This window comes from Rhincodon typus, chromosome 34 (assembly GCF_021869965.1).
Source record: "Rhincodon typus isolate 14 chromosome 34, sRhiTyp1.1, whole genome shotgun sequence".
Classification (NCBI taxonomy): Eukaryota; Metazoa; Chordata; class Chondrichthyes; order Orectolobiformes; family Rhincodontidae; genus Rhincodon; species Rhincodon typus.
This window is the reverse complement of record NC_063365.1, coordinates 26,156,043-26,176,872: the sequence shown is the minus strand read 5'-3', so window position 1 is coordinate 26,176,872 and position 20,830 is coordinate 26,156,043. Positions and strand designations below refer to the sequence as shown.

The window sequence follows — 20,830 nt, the reverse complement described above, 5'->3', positions numbered from 1 at the left end:
TAGCACCACATCCACATGAATCCACACTGACGCTCAGTAGCAGCAGAGTGTATTGTCTACAAGGTACACTGCAGAAATTCACCAAAGATCCTCGGACAGCAACTGCCGTCTAGAAGGACAAGGGCACCGGATACTTGGGAACACCACCCCCTGCAAGTTCTCCTCAAAACCACTCACCATCCTGACTTGGAAATATATCGCTGTTCCTTAGCTGTCGCTGGATCAAAATCCTGGGTTCCCTCCTTAAGGGCATTGTGGGTCAACCTACAGCATGTGGACTGCAGGGATTCAAGAAGCAGCTCACCACCACCACAAGGGCAACTAGGGACAAGCAATAAATGCTAGCCAGCCAGCTGTACCAATGTCCCGTGAATAAATGAAAAAACCTTTTGGCTCATTCTGTCCCATTCTTATCTCCAGAAAATCCTCACTCCCCTGTTTTTAACCTCCCATTATCAGTATCATTCCTGCTTTGCCATCCTTATTAAATTTACCTCCTTTCATTTTTACTGACCTTCTGTATTGTTTATCACACTTTGCCTTAATCTTGGTTGTATCCAGGAAGGGAATTCTACAATAATGCCGAAGTGCTGGAGAAACACAACAGGGTCTGACAGCATCTTTGGAGAGAGAAGCATAGTTATTGTTTAGAGTACAGTATGATTCTCGGACAAGTTGCTGCTTGACTTGCACAGCTTCTCCCCTTTCTGTTTTTATTTCAGATCTCCAACATCTTTAGTTCTGTTTTTGTATAAGGGAATTCTGTAGCTATGTAAATGGATTTCTCTTGCCCTCAACTGAGATCTCTTGTACTCTAGACCCTAAGTGGCTGGAAACATACAGCTTCCAACAATCCAATTTTTCTAAAGCATTCTTTGAATGGATATTTTACTTGCCAAAGTCCTGGTAAAAGAGTTGTATTCTCTAATGCCTTAATATAGTCTTATTTGAACCTCCTCATTTCAATTAGTACTCTTGAGAATGCACATTTTCTGGCCTCAATGAGTTGAGGTTTGATGTTCATACTGGTCCTTTTTGAAAGCTATACTTTCTCTTTATGTAAATAACTTTATCCTTCAAAATTTGAAGTGAAAATTGATGTTACATTCCACCAAATGTGCATGCTTCAGTCAACTCTTGGTGCTTGAACTTCTCTCTCAGCTGTCTTGTTATATAGTTTTCAGACACAAACCCCAATTTCAGCCAATCCATGAGTCCCCAATTACACAGCATCTGATTAACACCTGCCGGTGACCTACTTACAGCTGTCTGACAATTGGCTACCATCTGACTTGCATTTATGCAACTTAAAGCCTAAGCTTAAATTTCAGCTTCATTGTCGTCTTAATTGTCCCTAGGCAGTCATTTTGTCTGCTTCTGCTTTTGCTGAAAACCTGTTCCACATTGTGTGTTGGGAGAAAGAGAATGTTTCTCAACGACTCCTGTTTCCCTTGAGGCAGATTATTTTTGAAACTTGTGACCGTGACTCCTTCATTCAGTTTAATGCCAATAGTCATCACTTATTGCCTGCATCCCTCAGCAGTGAGCTGTTACTCTCCACAAATGAACATCTTTTTTCTTGGATTGGCAGAAATTATAAACCAGTGATTGTTTGTTCAAATGATTGAATGGACTGTCAGATTTCCACTCTGTAATTTCCCCTTCCCTGATCATTGATTATTGTTGTGAGAGCTGCTGTTTTGACACTGCACAACTGTTAGCTATCTCAAAAATTGGCTTAAATTAGCCAATATTTTTCTTGCTTCTTGATAATGTACTAAACTTTGGAGCATGTTTCTCAAAGCAATGAACATATGACTGTGTCTGTATAAAAATGAACGAGATTGGAAAGAGGAGGAAAAGGCAATATGGGTAATCATACAACTTGGAGGAAAAATTGAATGCAGGCATTATGTATGTGGCTGAGAAAAGCCATTTTGTCGAAACTTTTTGCTTTGCACTCATCAGAGCATTTCACAGTGGGCAGCACACAATAGTGAAGTATCTCTGGCCAATTTCTCAAGAAGGGCATGCCTCCAGAAAGCCTGACTGTTAACTGCCTATCCGTGTCAATAAGTGCATTCTCCATGGCATTGCCTCTACCAGTCAGAGTCCACTTGCCAACGAATCAGTGCTGTCTTCTCGTGCAGTATAAAGGTATAAATGATGGTTTTTCCCTTGAATTATTATTTTCTTCAAAATGTACTGCTGACTGCTTGATGATAAAGCTTTGATAAAATGTCTTTTTTTCAGTAATACCCAAATTCTGCCCTGCCCAAAGACTTGCCTCTGAGAAGATATCGGACAAATTTGGTTTGTTTTTGCTTGAATGTCGAAGGATGAGACATGACCTGATAATAGTTTACGAACTTATTTGCAGTATGGATAGAATGGACTTTTGGAGTCTTTTTGTTTCCCCAGGGACACAAGTTTAAGGTAAAAGGGGGTAAGTTTAAAGGAGAAGAGAGGCAGATTTTTTTTTAACCAGAGGGTGGTAAGTGCCTGGAATGTGCTGCTAGAGGAGGTGGTGGAGGCGAATACAATAGCAATGTTTCAGAGGCATCTTGACAGGTATGTGAATATGCAGGAATTGAGGGAAACAAGGACACCCAGGTCCCTACAGCATGCTGATGTGCAGAGGGTCCTGGGTGAACTTGTGCATGAATCACAAGAAGTTGGATTGCAGGTGCAACAGGTAGAAGGCAAATGGAATATTGTCCTTCATCGCTAGAGGGATGGAGTTTAAAAACAAGGAGGCTACGCTGCAGCTGTAGGGTGCTGGTGAGGCCACACCTTAATTGAGAAAGAATGTACTGACACTGGAGGGGTGCAGAGGAGGTTCACTAGGTTGGTTCCTGAGTTGAGTGGAGAGGCTTCTGAGGACAAATTGAGTAGACTGGGACTATGCTCATTGGAATTTAGAAGAATGAGGGAGGGAATATTATAGAAACATATAAAATTATGAAAGGAATAGATAGGATAGAAGCAAGGAGGTTGTTTCCACTGGCGACTGAAACCAGAACTAGGGAGTAAAGCCTCAAAATAAGGGGGAGAAAATTTAGGACTGAGTGAGAAGAGGAAAGCCTTCTCCCAAAGGGTTCTGAATCTGTGCAATTCCCTGCCGAGTGAAACAGTTGAGGCTACCTCGTTGAATGTTTTTAAGGCAAAGATAGATTTTTGAACAGTAAAGGAATTAAGGCTGATGGTGAACTGATGGGTAAGTGGAGCTGAATCACGAAAATGTCAGCCATGATCTTGTTGAATGGCAGAGCAGGCTCGAGGGGCCAGATGGCTTACTTCTGCTTCTATTTCTTATGTTGTTATGAAACAGACCATAGAAGGAAGAAGTTTTTAGTTGAGAAAGGCATCGCACGTCAGCACAGTCTTGATGGGCCGAAGGGCCTGTTCCTGTGCCGTACTGTTCGTTGTTCTATTTGCATTGTGAATGCTGACTGATCAGACTGATGAATCTCCAGTGAAGTTAAGCAACATTTTGAAACTGTTCAGCAGTGGAAGAGCTTTCCTTTCATCTCTATTGAAGTTACCTTAATTATACCATGCATGTGATTTTGTTTTCCTCATGAGCAGGTTAAGATTTTTAAATGGAGCAAAAAAGATTGAGCTAGGTTGGTTTACCTGTGCAATTGATTTTTAAGAGTTCCCTTCATTCAGAGTATTTTTAAATCCAGTTTCCTTCTGCATAAAAGGTGCTATCTTATATTTCAATGTCTGCTTAATTATCAGTTAACCTTTATTGCAATGTTCTCACCAGACCAACATGGTTTAACTTAATTTGAGGATTAAACAATCTGACAATTTGGCCATTTCAGTGTTAGTAACATATTTCTGTATCATCTTCAGCATGGTTTGGTTAACCATATTTTCATCTGCATGTCTCATTCTCTCTCTCTGCCCTCTCCTTGCCACCACACCACACCCACCTCTCCCCTCTTCTTCCCCCCCCCTTTCATTTTGTGACTAAGACATGTACTTGCCAATAATCAGCAATGTTTTAGGTTCATTAAGTCTGTCCTCACTATGCATTTTTATAGGCCATTGTCGCTTTAAAGGAAACAGCTCAGAAGGATGAAGGTGTTTTCAAAGCTCCTCCCCCTCCACCCCGTGTGATCAAAACAGTGACGATACCCACCCAGCCATACCAAGACATTGTAACTGCACTGAAATGTAGAAAGGAGGATAAAGAGGTACTGGGCTTGACTGTCCTCGGTTTAACTTGTTTCATGTGAAAAAGCATTTTGTGAGTTTATTAAAGTATTATCTAATATGAGAAGCATGTTAGTTGCTCCCTAATGAAATACTGAAGATAGATGAAATGACCAATATGCCACATAGTGTGCATACTTATAATTTTTCACACTATTCACAACTGTATCCATTCCTCTGCACTGGTCCGTGGCTGTCAATGTTTCCCTGCCACTTGGTGCTCTTTGGGCAACACAATGTAGAATGGCAGCAGTGTTTGTTCCCCACTTAGCCATCCCTTTCTGCATTGTGTCAAAGGTAATGTTGGAGGGTAGAAGGTGCTGGGTAGAGCTGCATTCTTTTGTCACAATTGCCCATTTCGGCAGGATCGCTTCCGTAGCCATAAGTGAGAGCTTGCAGACGGGGAAATTGCTGATTTGCAGAACCTTTTTGAGAATTACAGAAATGATTCCATCAAAGCAAAGAAATCTGTTCTTTTTAAGTTTATAGCCCCACAGGAGGCCAACCAGGTATCCTAAACTGAGCTATCCCATTTGTCTGCGTTGGGTCCATATTCCCCTGAACCTTTTCCTATTCAATTACCTGTCCAAGTATCTTTTAAATGTTGAAATTGTATCTGCCTCTTTGGCAGGTCATTCCACATCTATACCACCCTCTGTGTGGAAAAAGTTGCCCTTCGGGTCCCTTTCAAATTTTTCCGCTCTCGCCTTAAACCTATGCCCTCTAGATTTGGACTCCCCTTCTCTGGGGAAAAAGTCTGGGCTATTCACCTTATCTATGCCCCTCATGATTTTATAAACATCTATAAGGTCACTCCCAGCCTCCAATGCTCCAGGGAGAGAAAAGTCCTAGCCTAGAGTTAGACCAAAGGTCTAACTCCATGCTGTATTATTATATGATGAGAAAATTTTGACTTAAACCAGCTTCTACATCAACTCTGTTAGCCACCTGAGGGATGTTTCTTAACATTCCAGGATGAAGGATACCTGCACAGTCTCTGTGGTTCAGTGACAGTGGGCACCAAAATACACACAGTCCCATGTCGTCATATTACGTGCCTGGTGTGGCAGCTCATCAGCACCTGCAAGATCTGTAGGTCTATCTACAATTAGTATCAACCAGGGAGTGCTTATACTAAACTGCCTTGCAGATTAATTGGACCAAGTACTGTCTGTGCTGAGCTATGATGTGCTGGTTTCAGCTTTGGTTTTGCTGTGCCAGGTTAACTCTGATTTCTGCCATTGTAAACAGCATGTTATATTTATTTTAGTTGTACACTGTGGTCCAGCATGTGAAGCACTTCAACGATGTGGTAGAATTTGGAGAAAACCAGGAGTTTACGGATGACATTGAGTACCTACTCAGCGGACTGAAATGTTCTCAGCCTCTCAACACACGCTGCCTTAGGTATGCTTCTATGAGTGGTGTCTCTTCTCGAGGGTCGTTTAAATATCCTCTCTAATTATTTTACATGTGACATTACAGTCTTGAGCTTCAGTATTATGTAGATGCTCTGTATCTTGTGGGTACACTGTTCTGAGAGATCCTGGGGCAGGAAAGTGGTGCTTGTTGAAGAACAAATTGTACTTTTGTAATCTGCAGAATAAGCAAGCAATTTTGTCAGATACCACCAACTCTGTCATAATTGTAGCATCTTGTTGATGGAGTCATCCCTGATCTCTAACTAATTTAGTGTATCTTTCATCTTTTAATCAAATGACTAAGAACTATTACAGCACAGGAAACCGTTTGTTCCATTATGTCTGCACCATCTCACCCTCTGCCATTCGTCTGCCTTCTCCTTTAAACCTGAACATCGTTCTTTTTGAAATAACTGTTGAACTCCATTTTGAAACATAGAAGACCACAAAAGCTAGGAGCAGGAAGAGGTCTTGTGAGCTTGCTCCATCATTCTGTGTGATTATGGCTGATCCTCTATCTCAATACCATTTCTTGCCATGCCCCTTTGTCCATATTCTTTGATGCCTTTAATACCTAAACAAAAATTATCAAACTTTTTCTTGAATGCATTTAGTGCCTTCACCTCAACGGCCTTCAGTGATAATGAATCCACAAGTTGACCACCTCTGAGTGAAGAAGATTTCCTCATCTCGGTCCTAAATGGCACTGTGACCCCTGGTTCTAAACTTCACAACCAGGAAAATGTCCTCCCTGCTCTAGTCTATCCCATCTTCTTAGAATACTCTACATTTCAATCAGATCCTCCATCATTCTTCTAAATTCTATTGAATACAGGCCCATTTGAGCCAATCTTTTATACAACAGTCCTGCCATGTCCAATATCAGCTTAGTGATGGCAAATATATCCTGTCTTAGGTAGGAAGACACTATTCCTGGTGTTCCAAAGCCCTGTATAACTGCAGTAAAACAACCTTATTTCTGAACTCAAATTGTCTTACTTTGAAGGCCAGCACACGATATACTTTCCTAATTGCTTTCTGCATATGTCTGTTTACTTCCATTGTCTGGTGTTCAAGGACACCCATATTCCTTTGTGCATTTACATTTCCAATGTCTCACCATTTTAAATAATACTCTGTCTTTCTGTTTTCCACACCAAAATATATAACTTCACATTATCTGCATTGTATTGCATCTGCCAAATATTTTCTCCGCACACTCCGCATGTGTGGGTTGCCTTATTATTCTCACTGTTTTCGGTCTGTTAAACAATTCTCAATCCATGCCTGTATATTACCCCAGTCCCATATGCACTAATCTAGCCCACTCGCCTCTTAAGTGGGACCTTATCAAAAGCCTTCTTGAAATCCAAATAGACCATATCCACTGCTTCTCTTTTAACTATTCTATTAGTTATATCCTCATAGCCAGTAGATTAGTTAAGCATGATTTCCCTTTCATAAACTCACACGGACTTTGTCTAGCCTGTTAATGCTTTCACATTTATGTTATCACATCTTTTATAATAGACACTAGCATTTTGATTCTGTTATTTTGCCCACTTCTAATGTTAGGCCAAAAAGCTTGTAATCTTTTTTCCCTCTGTCTCCTTTTTAAATATTGGGTTATATTTGCCACTTTCCAATCTGTAGGAATTGCTCCAGAGTATATCGAACTTTGAAAAATGACCACCAGTGTATCCAATATTCCACTTCCTTTCATACTGTAGGATAGAGATTAACGGGCCCTATGAAATTGTCAAACACCAGTTTCTTTACTAATACTAACTTTGCTTCAATTCCTCACTCTCATTGTTTCCTTAAATTTCTGTGTAATTATTTGTCGTCTTTTGCAAAGATAGAACCAAAATATGTGTGAAATTGTTCTGTAATTTCTTTGTTCTCTGTTGTAATTTCCCCATTTCTGGCTGCAAGGAGCCTCCATTTGTTTTTATGAATCCTTTCCTGTTATGTTTATGGAAGATTTTACAGTCAGTTTCATTTTCTTACTAATTTACTCTCTCTCTTGCTATTTTTTTCTGGAAATTTTGTGTCTGCTGTTTGGACCTTATACTATTCCTAATTTCTTTCTGAGCCATTTCTTTAAATAAAGTTACTATGCGTTCTCGGCTGAAAGAACTTGCACATTAAAATATAGAATTGAATGTGAAGTGAATGCACCATTTAGTAAGAGCTCGAATTGACCAGGCTGTGTATCGTGGCTGAACTAGGTCAGTTAGGTATCAGCTGAAATCCTGGGGCTACAAACAATGGCCAATATCTAGCACTTGATGAAGTCCAGGAACTCTGAGTTCAAGAATGGAGTATTGAGAAAAACTCTAGGACCTAAGACGATAACAGAGGGCAGGAGACAAGTCCTTGGGTCCTTGGTGGGTATAAAGCCAGAGGAGCAGGCCTAGGGATAGAAACAAAGCCTCTGGGAGGGGGAGAGGGGCAGTAGGGAACAAGGTTGGAGTGAGGTAATGTTGACAACCAGGGTAGTAGCAGGGAGGAAAAGGGACTATGGGCAAGAGCAGTGAAGCTGGAGGGGAGGTCATATGAAAACGTAATTCACTGAATGGGAGGTTTGTGTTAAACGAGGCTTAAGTGAACTTGACAACGTCAAATGGATATTTTGCCACCGTATTAAAAGGTTAACACAAGACAAAGCTAAGGGAGTCTATGTTAAATAGGGACTTGCTGTGTGAAGAGAAAAAAAAATCTTCTAACTCTCTGCTCATGATTAATGCTTCTAAGTTCTCATGTATTCCTGCTGGTCTCTGGCTCCTTTTCTCAGTTGATCCCTTTTTTGGATCTTTTATATGAAAGCACCTCCTCCCAGGAGGTACTTTGGTGCATTTAAATCGCCAAATTCCAAAGCATTCTCACTATTTCACACTCCACGACAAGCTGTCCTTGTACTTGCTCACCATATCCACTAAGCAAGGCCACCTATGCCTCGATGGGCAAATCAATGCTGAAAGTTATGTTTAATTTTCCCACCAGTTATGTGATATGTTACACATTCCTGCTAATTAGTATGAGTATATTGTGTATCTGTGCCACCTGCCATTCCTTGTGCAACTACCTATGCTGCTGCTTATCCAGTATCTATTCTGTAAATGTGGTCCTGTGTGCTTTGATCTCTTGAAGGATTGATTCTTTTTATCTTCCAGTATTATTAGTCTGGCCACCAAGTGTGCCATGCCAAGTTTTCGAATGCATCTGAGGGCTCATGGGATGGTAGCCATGGTCTTCAAGACACTGGATGATGCACAGAAGAACCAGGTATAACTTCATACTGTAGGAAGGAATTTTCTGTGTAATTTTATTGACCATATTTTAATGCAGTCAATTACTTAAGGCATTTAATATGAATATTTTCTGACAATAACTAACCCTGTGCCACATGGGATTTTAGATGGCCAAAAGCATGGTAACTTTTTTTTTGAGAAGCCCCTTAAAAAGGAAGGGAGATGTAGAGAATTTGTTCACTTGCAGCTGCAGGCATGACTGCCAAAGGTGCAGCAGTGACTGAGGATTGTGAAAGAGCATGAAATAGAGGAATGCAGAGATCTGAGGAGATTACTGTGGGAAGGCCATAGAGAGTTTTGGAAGATCATAAGTGGGAGCTGAAGTAGGCCATGCAGCCCATCAAGTCTGATCCTGCCAATCAGTGAGATCACAGCTAACCTGATAATCTTCCTCTCCATTTCCCAGCCTTTTCCCTATAACAGCTCATTTCCGTAGTGATTAAAAATCCATCTATCTCAGCCTTAAGTATACTTTAATGACCCAACCTCAGCAACTCTTTGTGGTAAAGAATTCCACAGATTCACTACCCTCAGAAGAAATTCCTTCTCATCTGTGTCATAAATGGGTGATTCTGTACTCTTGAGATTATTTTCTCTGGCCCTAAACTCTCCCACAAGACGAAACAAGCTCTCTGCACCTCCCCTTTTAAGACTCCTAAGAATCTTGTATGTCTCAATAAGATCACCTCTCATATTTCTAAACTCCAGTGTGTACAGGCCCAATTGATTTAATGTTTCCTCATAAGACAATCTTCCATTTTGGCATCAGCCTAGGAAACCTCTGGACTCTCTCCAGTTCCTGCATATCATTCAGCTATGGTCTGACTAGCACCTGGTATAGTTTTGGCAAAACCTCCCCACATTTACACTACATTCTTTTTGAAATAAAGGTCGACATTCTATTTGCCTTTCCTGTTACCTTCAGAGCAGACAGTTGAAGCTCACAATGCTCATTTTGGGCAAAAGATCAGAAAGATTTTCAGAGCTTCTCTTGAACCTTTCTCAGCGTCTACTTTTTGAATTTTGGGGACTGCTTTTTCAATCTCACTAACTCATTTATTAGATAATGCAACCACAAAGTAGCAATATCTTTGTATTTGTTTTCACAAATGGGGTACTTGGACTTGTAGAAAAGCAGAATTAGAATAATTCATCAGTATCCTGAGTCATGAACAGCTGTCCATTAAACATAAAATCACAGCAAACAAGGAAAACATTTATTTCCTCACTCAACAGTATTTAAACTGGCGCAAGACCGCAGGCAGAAGTTAACAAAATAATTTTTCAAAATAAACCAAAGAGCTAGAGAAGCTCAGCAAGTCTGGCAGTTTCTGTGGAGAGAGAAAGAACTAACAGTTCAAGCCTGATATGACTTGCTAAGAGAAGAAATGTGCTTTTGATGTTCTAAATAACTAATATGCATTTCTACATACAAAAGGTTTTCACCCTAAATGTACTTCATAGATTGATAGGGTCAAGCTAGAATGTTTCCAGAACACCTGCACGAAGCTAGGACAGTTTTTTTGAACAGGCAGTTCAAATATAATTTATTGCATCTCATACTTGAACTTAACAAAAAACAATGCTCATTGCAGTTAGAGGCCATTTGGTTCATCGAGTCTGCACCAATCTTCCGAAGAGCCATCCCACCCTATCCCCGTAGCCCTACATTTCCCATGGCCAATCTACCTAACCTGCACATCTTTGGACTGTGGGAGGAAATCGGAGCACCTGGCAGAAACCCACGCAGACACAGGGAGAACCTGTAAATTCCACACAGACAGTCCCACTACCTTGATCGTGGGATGTACAAAAAGGGGGAAGGTTCAAAACTTAGCAACTCGTAACTGGTACCCAACAACATTACTGATTTTACCCCAAGCCCATCAGCAGTGTACCCAAATGTGGATTCATCTGAAAATCTCAAGATTAAACCCAACAATGATTCAGTGTCCTATCTGTTATATTTGTATTTCCCAGTACAGTAGCTACTGACCGTATACAGCCTCAAACTAGAGAATAGAGTCATCCAACGTGAAAACAGACCCTTTGGCCCAACTCGTCCACGCCACACAGGCATCCCAGTCTGACCCAGTCCTATTTGCCAGCATTTAACTGTTATCTGTCTAAACCCTTTCTATTCATATACCACATTAATTTTCTATGAATTTCCATGTTTCAGTGATTTGAAGTTTCTAATATCAGTTACCTGAATATTTCTTTGTTGTCGGGTATAAAACTATTCTGTCTCTCTTGAAGCCGCCTATTTCCAGTAGCCCCCTCAGCCCATGGCTAAAGGTGGCTCCAGTCTTCCTGATCTGCCCCCAGTCCCTACCATCAGGTCAGATCTAAAAACTAGCTTGAAAGAACAAGGTTGGATTTTTTTGGTTTTAACAAGGTGGTGTGTCATTGAAACGTAAGCAAGCAATGTTGCAGGTATGGTTTTAACAATAAAACAGAAGCTTATTTCATAAAATAACAAGGTGAAATAGAATAAATCCAAATTATTTCCACACAGTGCAAGTTTAGAGATATTGAAGCCCACTAAATATAATCCCACTTGAGCCCAAAGCACCCCTTGTACACTACTCACACCAGAGAAGAATCCAAAAAGTTCTGAACAGAAACCCTGATGCACATTTGTTCGCATTACTTGGCCTCCTAATACAGACACACAGCCATTTCATAGAGTCATAGTCATAGAATCATGCAGTATCGAAACAGACCCTTCAGGCCAACTCGTCCATGCTGACCAGATGTCCCAATGTGACCTTGTCCCACTTGCCAGCATTTGGCCCATATCTCTCTCAACCCTTTTAATTCATATACCGATTTTACATGTTGTAGTTGTACCCGCCTCCTCCACCACCTCTGGCAGCTGATTTCGTACACTCACCATCCTCTGCATGAAATAGTTACCCCTCGGGTCCTTTTTAAATCTTTTGCCTCTCTCCTTAAACCTATCCCCCACCCTAGGAGAAAGACTTTGGCCATTCACCCTATCCATACCACTCATGACCTTATAAACCTTTCTAAGGCCACCCTTCTTCCTCTGACACTCCAAGGGGGGAGAAAAAACCCCAGCCTATTCAGCCTCTCCCTATAATTCAAACATTCCAGTCCCAGCAACATCCTTGTAAGTCTTTTCTGAACCCTCTCCAGTTTAACAAAATCTTTCTTGTAGAAGGGCAAACAGAATTGAACTTTTTATAAACTTGTAAAACAAGTCACATGACTACAGAAATGTTTACAAGTTAGAAATAAAATCATTCAAACATACAGAACAGCCACATATCTCTCATTCAGATTTCAAAAATCCAAACTTTAATGATTAAAAATGTATGTAAACCACACACCCTACATCTCTCACTCACTGCCAACGTTTATGCTCACTGTGGACTAGGCAATTATCAGCACATGAGTGAACCAAACTATGACTGGAAAAGCAGCAGCTCGCCATTTCTCTGTATTCTGTTTGCAACGATGATTTTTCTCCCCTTGGTCACTCCAGTGCACACCTTTTCCCATGCTCTTTGGGGTTTTCAGGGTCAGATTATCCGCTGCTTCTGTGTATTTTGAGCCCTACGTTGGCTTGGGAGCTAGTGTAGGTCAGCAAGTTGAAAGTGGTGGGTGAACAGAACTTGGAGAGAGTTAGGATTTAGGAGACAATTTTATTGAAGATTTATGTGCAAACTGGTGAAAGGAGGAAAGGTTGACCAAGAGCATCCTGAATTTCTTCGGAACAGTGTGTTGTTGTTCATCTCCTGGATCCTGTTCTGTTGTTTATTTGTATCATTATTGTAATGCATTGTGACTCCTTTGACCTGCCATATAATACAAAAATCTATTGTACACAGTCTGTAAAATTTCAAAAGACTCCCCACATCAAAGCCTTCTGGTGATTGTACCAGATTTGGATGTCCCCTTTCTGATTGGTTTGGCTCTTTTCAAGTCCATTTGTTCTGGACTGTTCCATCATTACTGGAGGAATTATCTTTATCTACCCTAATAAATTTATTCATCTGAAACAACTCAATTTGGTGTTATCCTCAGTCTTCAATGTCAGAGAGAGCTGCCTACTGTGTGCAAACTGCCTTATTATCTAACCTTTTGAATCCCTCCAAATCCTGGGGAATTTTCAGTGCAACTGTTCCCCTGCCTCTTTGCTTAACTGCAATGATACTTGGTGTCTGACCAAACTTCTTTATGAATGTACTGCAATTGCCTACTTTTGTATACCATCTGCTTGAGATAAGGGCTGACATTTCATTAGCCTTTTGAATTTTTTTTTTGCAGCTGTTCAATTGGGTTTTAATTGTCTACTTAGATACCCAAATCTCTCTCTCTCTTTTCTTGTCACTTAGAAAATATTCCAGTTTATCTCCTTGGATCCAAAGTGGGCGATCTTGACTTCGGCCACATTGCATTCTATCTCTCATCTTTTGGCCCATTTAGTTAATCTCTGTCCTTTTGCAGTTGCCTTCTCTCTGCTTGACTGTTTACTATTGGTTATGGACATGATTCCCCTTGATCTCTGGACCAATGCCCTCCACCTCCCATGGTTTTGGGAGTTTATAGGTCGAGATTACCTCTTGTTATTCTTTGAGTATCTTGGCCCTGTCTCTAGTCAAAATTGGAAGTACAACAGTGTAGGAAGGTATTCTGTCCACTCCTGAGGCAAGCCATGGCTTGTTGCCAGGGCATGCTTAGCTGACTCGCATGGATCCCTCTCCTGTCCACTCACCATCCGTCCCCATGTGCTGCAGCTCCTCTGTTCATTGTTTCCTTCCTAACCTTGCTTTTTTTTATCCTCAGAATTTAGCCCTTTGCACAGCAGCACTAATGTACATCCTGAGCCGAGACCGATTGAACATGGATCTGGATCGAGCTAGTCTGGACTTGATGATCCGGCTTCTAGAGATGGACCAGGACCCGTGTTCACGACAACTGAATGAGAAGGAAATGAAAAAGATCAAAGAGAAAATTCGTAAGCTCTGTGAAACTGTTCACAACAGGCATCTAGACCTGGAGAACATTACGGTAAGAACAAATATACCTTGGGGAATATTTTAATCACAGCTTCAGAGATTCTTCAGAAAGCTGTGATTAGTTGCAAACAGGGAAATGTGATTCTCATTTAACATCTTGCACAAACTGTTAAAGCCTTGTAGTACCTACTCTTAGAAGGTTGACCAACACCAGATGATTACCCTAACCCTGACCCAATCTGGCAGTGTAACTCACTGAAAGCATAAAGACCTATTTCATAGGTTATTCATACACTTGGGTTCCATTGGAGCTTTGCTGTCTGAATTCTAATGAAACCATTAAAGAAAAACGCAGATAAACCAATAGATGCATCTTCCACTGCATTTGCCCAAGCTGTTCGAAATATTGAAGCGTTTTTGCATGCAGTTAGATTTGTTGTGAATGTAGCAACCTTTATGTACATGGCGACCTTCCACAAACTGAAGTGTAGTGATTCACAGAGGCAGCTCTACCACCTTCTCCAGAAAAGCAAGGGATGGGCAATGAATCCTGGCCCAATCTGCAAAGCCCACATCCCATGAACGAATTTTACTGTACTTACCCTGGCATGATATTTCATTTTAATAGTGAAACATTTGCTGTGCTTCACTACCTCATGAGTGATTCATATTGTTGCTTTGAAAGAGCAATTACTAAAATGTCTGATGAGACAACTCATTTGTTAATCTCAGTTGATGCACCTGCCCACAGTGCTGAAGGTGAGTGACAGCTCTGTAACTCCATCTTGAAGTTTCCACATTGTCAGGCTGTTTGAAATGTAAACGTTGTAACATGCAAGAATGAATAGATCAGATGAAGATACACCCTCTTTAAACTTCAATCACTTTAAAGCTGTCTTTCAAATGTTATGATGTTTTCTTCATTCAGCTTGCATGTTAAGCTGTAAACCTGTTGAAATGGGGAGCAGTTCTTCCTTTACCCATGATCTCTATTGACATTCGTCAAGGCAGCCAGGCACCATGTTCAACTAATTTTCATAGCATGCCTCCAAAGTTTCAGCAGTGTGCTAATCAATACAGACCTTTACTACAATTAAGATGACACTCTTGGTCAAAACAAGTTCAGAAACACAGGATTTGAAGACTAAAGCCAATGCACAGTGACCAACTCGTTATATGACTCAAAGAATAAGGATGCTGAAATTCTCTTGGACTAAATTTTGAATATCTGTTTTGAATGTCTGTTCATGTGAAATTAACACCTGGCCCTCAAGTCATGCAGAGTAAACATTTACTTACTGAAGTTTGACTCATTAATCCTAGCCGTCGATCAGTTACTACTTAGATAAAGGACTGCCTTCACTGTTTTACCCAACCTGTTGTGGAGGTGCCAGTGTTGGACTGGGGTGGACAAGGTTAGAAGTCACTCAGTACCATGTTATAGTTAAAAATTTAGGTTTGTTTGAAATCGTAAGTTTTCAGAGCGCTGCTTCTTTGACAGGTAAAGTGAAGAGAAGCACACAGGCACAGAATTTACAGCCGAAAGATCAAAAGATCTCACAGTTTGTGTGAGTGGACTGTCGACAAGCTGAATAACAAGTCTGTGCAGGTGATCAAGTGTGTCAGTGTGAGTAAAGTGTCAACAGCTGAATAACAAGCGAAGGAACAGCCTATAATCAGATTAAATGAGGCAGAGAGATAATTACAGAAAATTAAAAATAAGGTGGTACTGGAGACAAACCAAATGACTGGAATAACATGATAGGAAAATGAGTCGCCTGCCGAGGGTCTAACCAAAGTAACAAGTAATCCAAAATTGTAAAAACCAATTAAGGTGGAGCGATCAAAACAAGATGTCAAGGTGATGGTGTCAAAACAGGACACAAAGATTTTACAGAACAGTGTGGTGGAGTTATATGGAGCATGGCATAAACCCAAGATCAAAGTTGAGGCTATCCTTATGGTTATGGAACTTGGCTATCAGTCTCTGCTCGGTGATTCTGCATTGTTGTGCATCTCTAAGGCCGCCTTGGAGGACACTTACCTGAAGATCAGAGTGTGCAGTTTTGGGCCCCATATCTCTGGAAGGATGTACTGGTCCTGAACCGGGTTCAGAGGAGGTTCACGAGAATGATCCCAAGAATGGAAAGCTTAACATACGAGGAATGTTTGAGCATTCTGGGACTACACTCATTGGAGTTTAGAAGGATGAGGGGGGATCTAATTGAAACTTTCAGAATACTGAATGGCTTGGACAGAGTGGATGTTGGGAAGATGCTTCCATTGGTAGGAGAGACTCGACCCGAGGGCGCACACCCTTCGAGTAAAGGGAAGACCTTTTAGAATGGAGATAAGGAGAAACTTCTTCAGCCAGAGAGTGGTGAATCTATGGAATTCACTGCCACAGAAGGCTGTGGAGGCCAGGTCATTGAGTACATTTTAGAGATAGATAGGTTCTTGATTATCAAGGGAATCAAGGGTTACAGGGAGAAAGCGGAAGAATGGAGTTGAGGAACTTAGCAGCCATGATTGAAAGGCGGAGCATGCTTGATGAGCCGAATGGCCTAATTTCTGCTCCTATGTCATATGGTCTACTTATAGTCTTATGGCTGCATGTCCTCGACTGCTGAAGTGTTCCCTGTCTGGCGTTTGTTGCGCAGTGTTCATTCATCCGTTGCTTCAGCGTCTGCAGCATATGAGGTAGACAACATTGGCCGAATCACATGAGTATCTGTCATATACTTGGTGGATGGTGTCCCCACATGTGATGGTAGTGTTCGTTTTGATGATCTGACATTTTTGATCACCAGCAAGGGCATTGTATTCAGCTTGTCGACACTCCAGTCGCACCATTTGTACAATCTTTTGATCTGTCTGCCTATAAACTCTGTGCCTGTGTGCTTTCCTTCACTTCACCTGATGAAAGAGCAGCGCTCCAAAACCTTGTGATTTCAAATAAACGTGTTGGACTATAACCTGGTGTCGTGTGACTTCTGACCTTGTTTACCCAACCTTTTAGAGATGAATGCAGCACCACTTACGTGCACTGCCAGTTCCTGGATGTTTAATTCCTTTAGTCTTACACATTGCATTACTTCTGGTTTGAAATTGATGCCAAGGTTGTTTCAGTTTTTAATAAAATCTGGAGTGTGTTTCAGGGGGACTACAGTGTATAAGGTTGCTGTAGCCCTCATTATCTGTGAATCTACATCACAGTTGACATGTTAAACACCTTATTGATTGAAATTATACTAGGACTCATACTGTGCAATATGAAAGCTGTGGAAGTATTCCTCCTCACTTTCTGCAATCTCCTCACTAGGGAACAGTATTTGTGCAATTTCATCCATATACAGGTAGTCCTGCTATTGCTCGTGTTTCGTTAATGCAAATTGGCTATAATGCGACTGATGAATAGTGGACACTGTTTGAATGACGCAAACTTTCTGCTGTACAGCTATAGTGATTTTTCTGTGGCGTGAGGTTACAGAAGAACGCAACTATCGTGTTTATAGTAGAACTACCTGCACACTAACAACTCTGAACTTTATATAAGTGGAGATGCTGTTGCATTAGTCCTGCCATCTGGTGGTCGTTCTGATACTGCAGTGTTTTCTGCCGTATGGGTTGAGGCCTAGTTTCAGAATGGAATGTGGATTAGACCTAATCTTGTTTTAGCATATGTTTTATTGTTAACTGAGTTTCACTGATACATTGTTTCATTCCAAAAATAATTAGTGTTTTCCAAGAAAGATTGATAGAGTTCAAAGTTGATTTTTTTTGTTTGGCAATATGGGTAGAATATTATAATGAACATTTGCGTGAGAGTTTTCAGGACAGTTGCTTATTGCAACATTCAGACTGATCAGGATTGTCAGAGATGCCACCATTAAGCACAATACTTGGGTAAATGTTTTAAGTTTCCTGTACATCCAAAAAATCTAAATTGCAGCAGAGAATTCATAAAATTAGAAGGGAAAGAAAAACCTACACAACAGACCCAATAGAATTTGAAGGGAAAAAGTAACATTTGTATTTAAAACATGACAAACTAATAGCATTTTCACTCTACACCAGTCTCCCTTAACCTTTGACAAATTTGGGCCTGGACTGATACTTCAGGTCATTTGGCCTATTATATCTGTGCCAGTTAACAAAGATCTGGCTACACTAATCACTAACTTTCCAGATTTTGGCTAATGACCCTGAAGGCAATGACATTGCAAATTAATATCTGAATACTATGAAAATATTACAAGACTTTTTGACAACACTTTCAAAGCAAGTACTACACTCCCACCACCCTAGAGGAGAAATATTTTCACTTAAACTCACCTCTTGGTTTCTACCTCTTAACTTAAACCTATTCCCTAGGATATTGCCCCTTCTACTAATGAAAGCGCTGATAGATGCCTTCCTATCCACCCAGTCAATGCCCCTCTCAATCGTATGCATTTCTATCAGGTGCCCTTGCAATTTTTACTGTTCGAAGGAAAAAAGCCTAGCCTATCCAATCTTCCCTCAAACCTCAGATCCTTCAGTCCATACAACATCCTGATACATCTACTCTGTACCCTCTATTACAATCCCTCCTCTAATGTGGTGACCAGAACGGCACACAGTACTCCAGCTGTGGCCTAAGCAGCATTTCATATAGTTCTGTAATAACCCTCTTGTCTTGCACTCTAAGCCTTTCCTATTAAAAGCAAGTATCCTATATTCCTCTTTAACCACCTTATGTAACTGCTGTACTACCTTCAGGGATCTGTGGATATGCACATCAAGATCCCTCTGATTTTCAGTACGTTCCAGGTTCATACATTGTAATCCCTTGTCTTGTTAACCTTCCAAGTGCATTACCTCTCACTTCTCAGGATTTGAGTTGGATTGGCCAGTGCTCTGCCCACCTAACCAGTCCGTCAATATCCTCTTGCCGTTTGGAACAGGAAATCAGGACCACTGTAACCATAGTCTAGCAACACAAAGTGATGGAAGAATCGAACTTTCTTTGGCCCTAAGTTGTTGGCCAGTGCTCCCTGTCATCTGTTGTATGAACTCAAAACAAAAATGATGATCTTTCTGAGAACTTAGGAATTGTATTTGCAAGGGAAGGGGAAGGAGAGGGAGTGTTTGTTGTGGAATGGCTGTAGGCTATAGCAATCGCTACAGTTGGTGAGCACTGTGATTGTATGGGATTTGATCCTTTTATGTGTAATTTGGTTTTGTGCCTTCTTGCAACATTATTTTGAAAGCTGTGTATTAAGATGTGTTTTCTCTTTTGGACAGACTGGACATTTGGCCATGGAGACTCTGCTTTCACTCACATCCAGACGTGCAGGGGATTGGTTTAAGGAGGAACTCAGGCTCCTGGGAGGATTGGATCACATTGTGGATAAAGGTATTTCAGCGGCTGGAACAGTTACTCGTTTTACGTGGATTGACTACGAGCAAGAATTTCTACTTGTAAAGTGTCTATAATACAATAAAACATGTCAAGGCACTTTTCAGGAGCATTTTTAAACAAAATGTGATGCCAGTTGTGCAAAGAAATTTTTATTTTGTTCATTCATGGGCTATGGAAATCACTGGCTGGGCCAGCATTTATTCCTGTCTCCAGTTGCCCTTGAGATGGTGGTGAGCTGCCTTTGTGAACTGCCGCAGTTCATTTGATGTAATACGTCCACAGTGCCGTTAGGGAGGGAGATCCAGGAATTTGACCCAGTGACACTGAAGAAACAGCAATATACTTATAAGTCAAGATGGTCAGTGGCTTGGAGGGGATCTTTTTTCCCTGTATTTACCCTCAACTGGTAGTGGTTATGGGTTTTGAAGAGCATTGGTGAATTTCTGTGAGAGTTTTGTATGTGTTACACGCTACTGTTACCAAGCATTGGTGCTGGGGGAGCTCATGTTTGTGTATGTGGTGCCAATTGAATGGGCTGTTTTGTCCTGGATGATGTCAAACTTCTAACCTTAGTGATAGGCAAACGTTTGGAAAAAATTCTGTGCGACAAACTTAATCTCCACTGAGGTAAACATTGATCAAAGATAGTTAGCGTGGCTTTACAGGGGAGAATCATGTCTGGCTGGTTTTGTGGAGTTTTTTAAGGTGGTGATTAGATGTGTAAATGAGGGTGGTGCAGTTGGTGTAGTCTGCATGGACTTCAGAAAAACTTTTGGCAAGGTTTCGCCTGGGAACCTGGCCAAGAAGGTAAGAGCCCATTGTATTCAGGGCATTTTGGCAAATGGACCCAAACTTGGCTTAGTGGCAGGAAGTTTTCTTTTTATTCGTTTTGTGGGATATGGGCATCACAGGCTGGCCAGCATTTATGCCTGTCCCTGGTTACCCTTGAGAAGGTGGTGAGCTGCCTTTTGAATTGCTGCAGTCCACCTGCCTTGGATTGACCCACAATGCCAGTAGGGAGGGAATTCCAGGATTTTGACCCAGTGACAGTGAAGGAACGGCAATATATTTCCAAGTCAGGACGGTGAATGGCTTGGAGGGGAACTTGAAGGTGGTGGTGTTCTCCTATATCTGTTGCTCTTGTCCTTCTAGGTGAAAATGGTTGTGGGTTTGGAAGGTGCTGTCTGAGGATCTTTGGTGAATTTCTGCAGTGCATCTTGTTGATAGTACACACTGTTGCTACTGAGCGTCAGTGGTGATAAAAGCTAATTCTAAATTCTGGTGAAGGGAGTGGATGCTTGCGGATGTGATGCCAGTCGCAGGCTGCTTTGTCCTGGATGGTATCAAGCTTCTTGAGTGTTGCTGGGGCTGCATTCATCCAGGCAAGTGGGGAGTATTCCATCACACTCTTGATTTGCGCCTTGTAGATGGTAGACAGGCTATGAGGAGTCAGGAGGTGAGCTACTCACCATACCACTC

The 20,830-nt window shown here is 41.2% G+C and overlaps 1 protein-coding gene across 1 annotated transcript in view; it reads left to right on the top strand.

Moving 5' to 3' along the window:
- Positions 1-20,830, top strand: part of waplb (WAPL cohesin release factor b) — a 189,195-nt gene that overhangs the window by 109,830 nt on the left and 58,535 nt on the right. Inside the window, exons 6-10 of the mRNA XM_048616249.1 lie at positions 4,053-4,205; positions 5,495-5,631; positions 8,822-8,933; positions 13,775-13,999; positions 19,234-19,345. Coding sequence (XP_048472206.1) covers positions 4,053-4,205; positions 5,495-5,631; positions 8,822-8,933; positions 13,775-13,999; positions 19,234-19,345 — 739 coding nt within the window. The remainder of the gene's footprint in view (positions 1-4,052; positions 4,206-5,494; positions 5,632-8,821; positions 8,934-13,774; positions 14,000-19,233; positions 19,346-20,830) is intronic.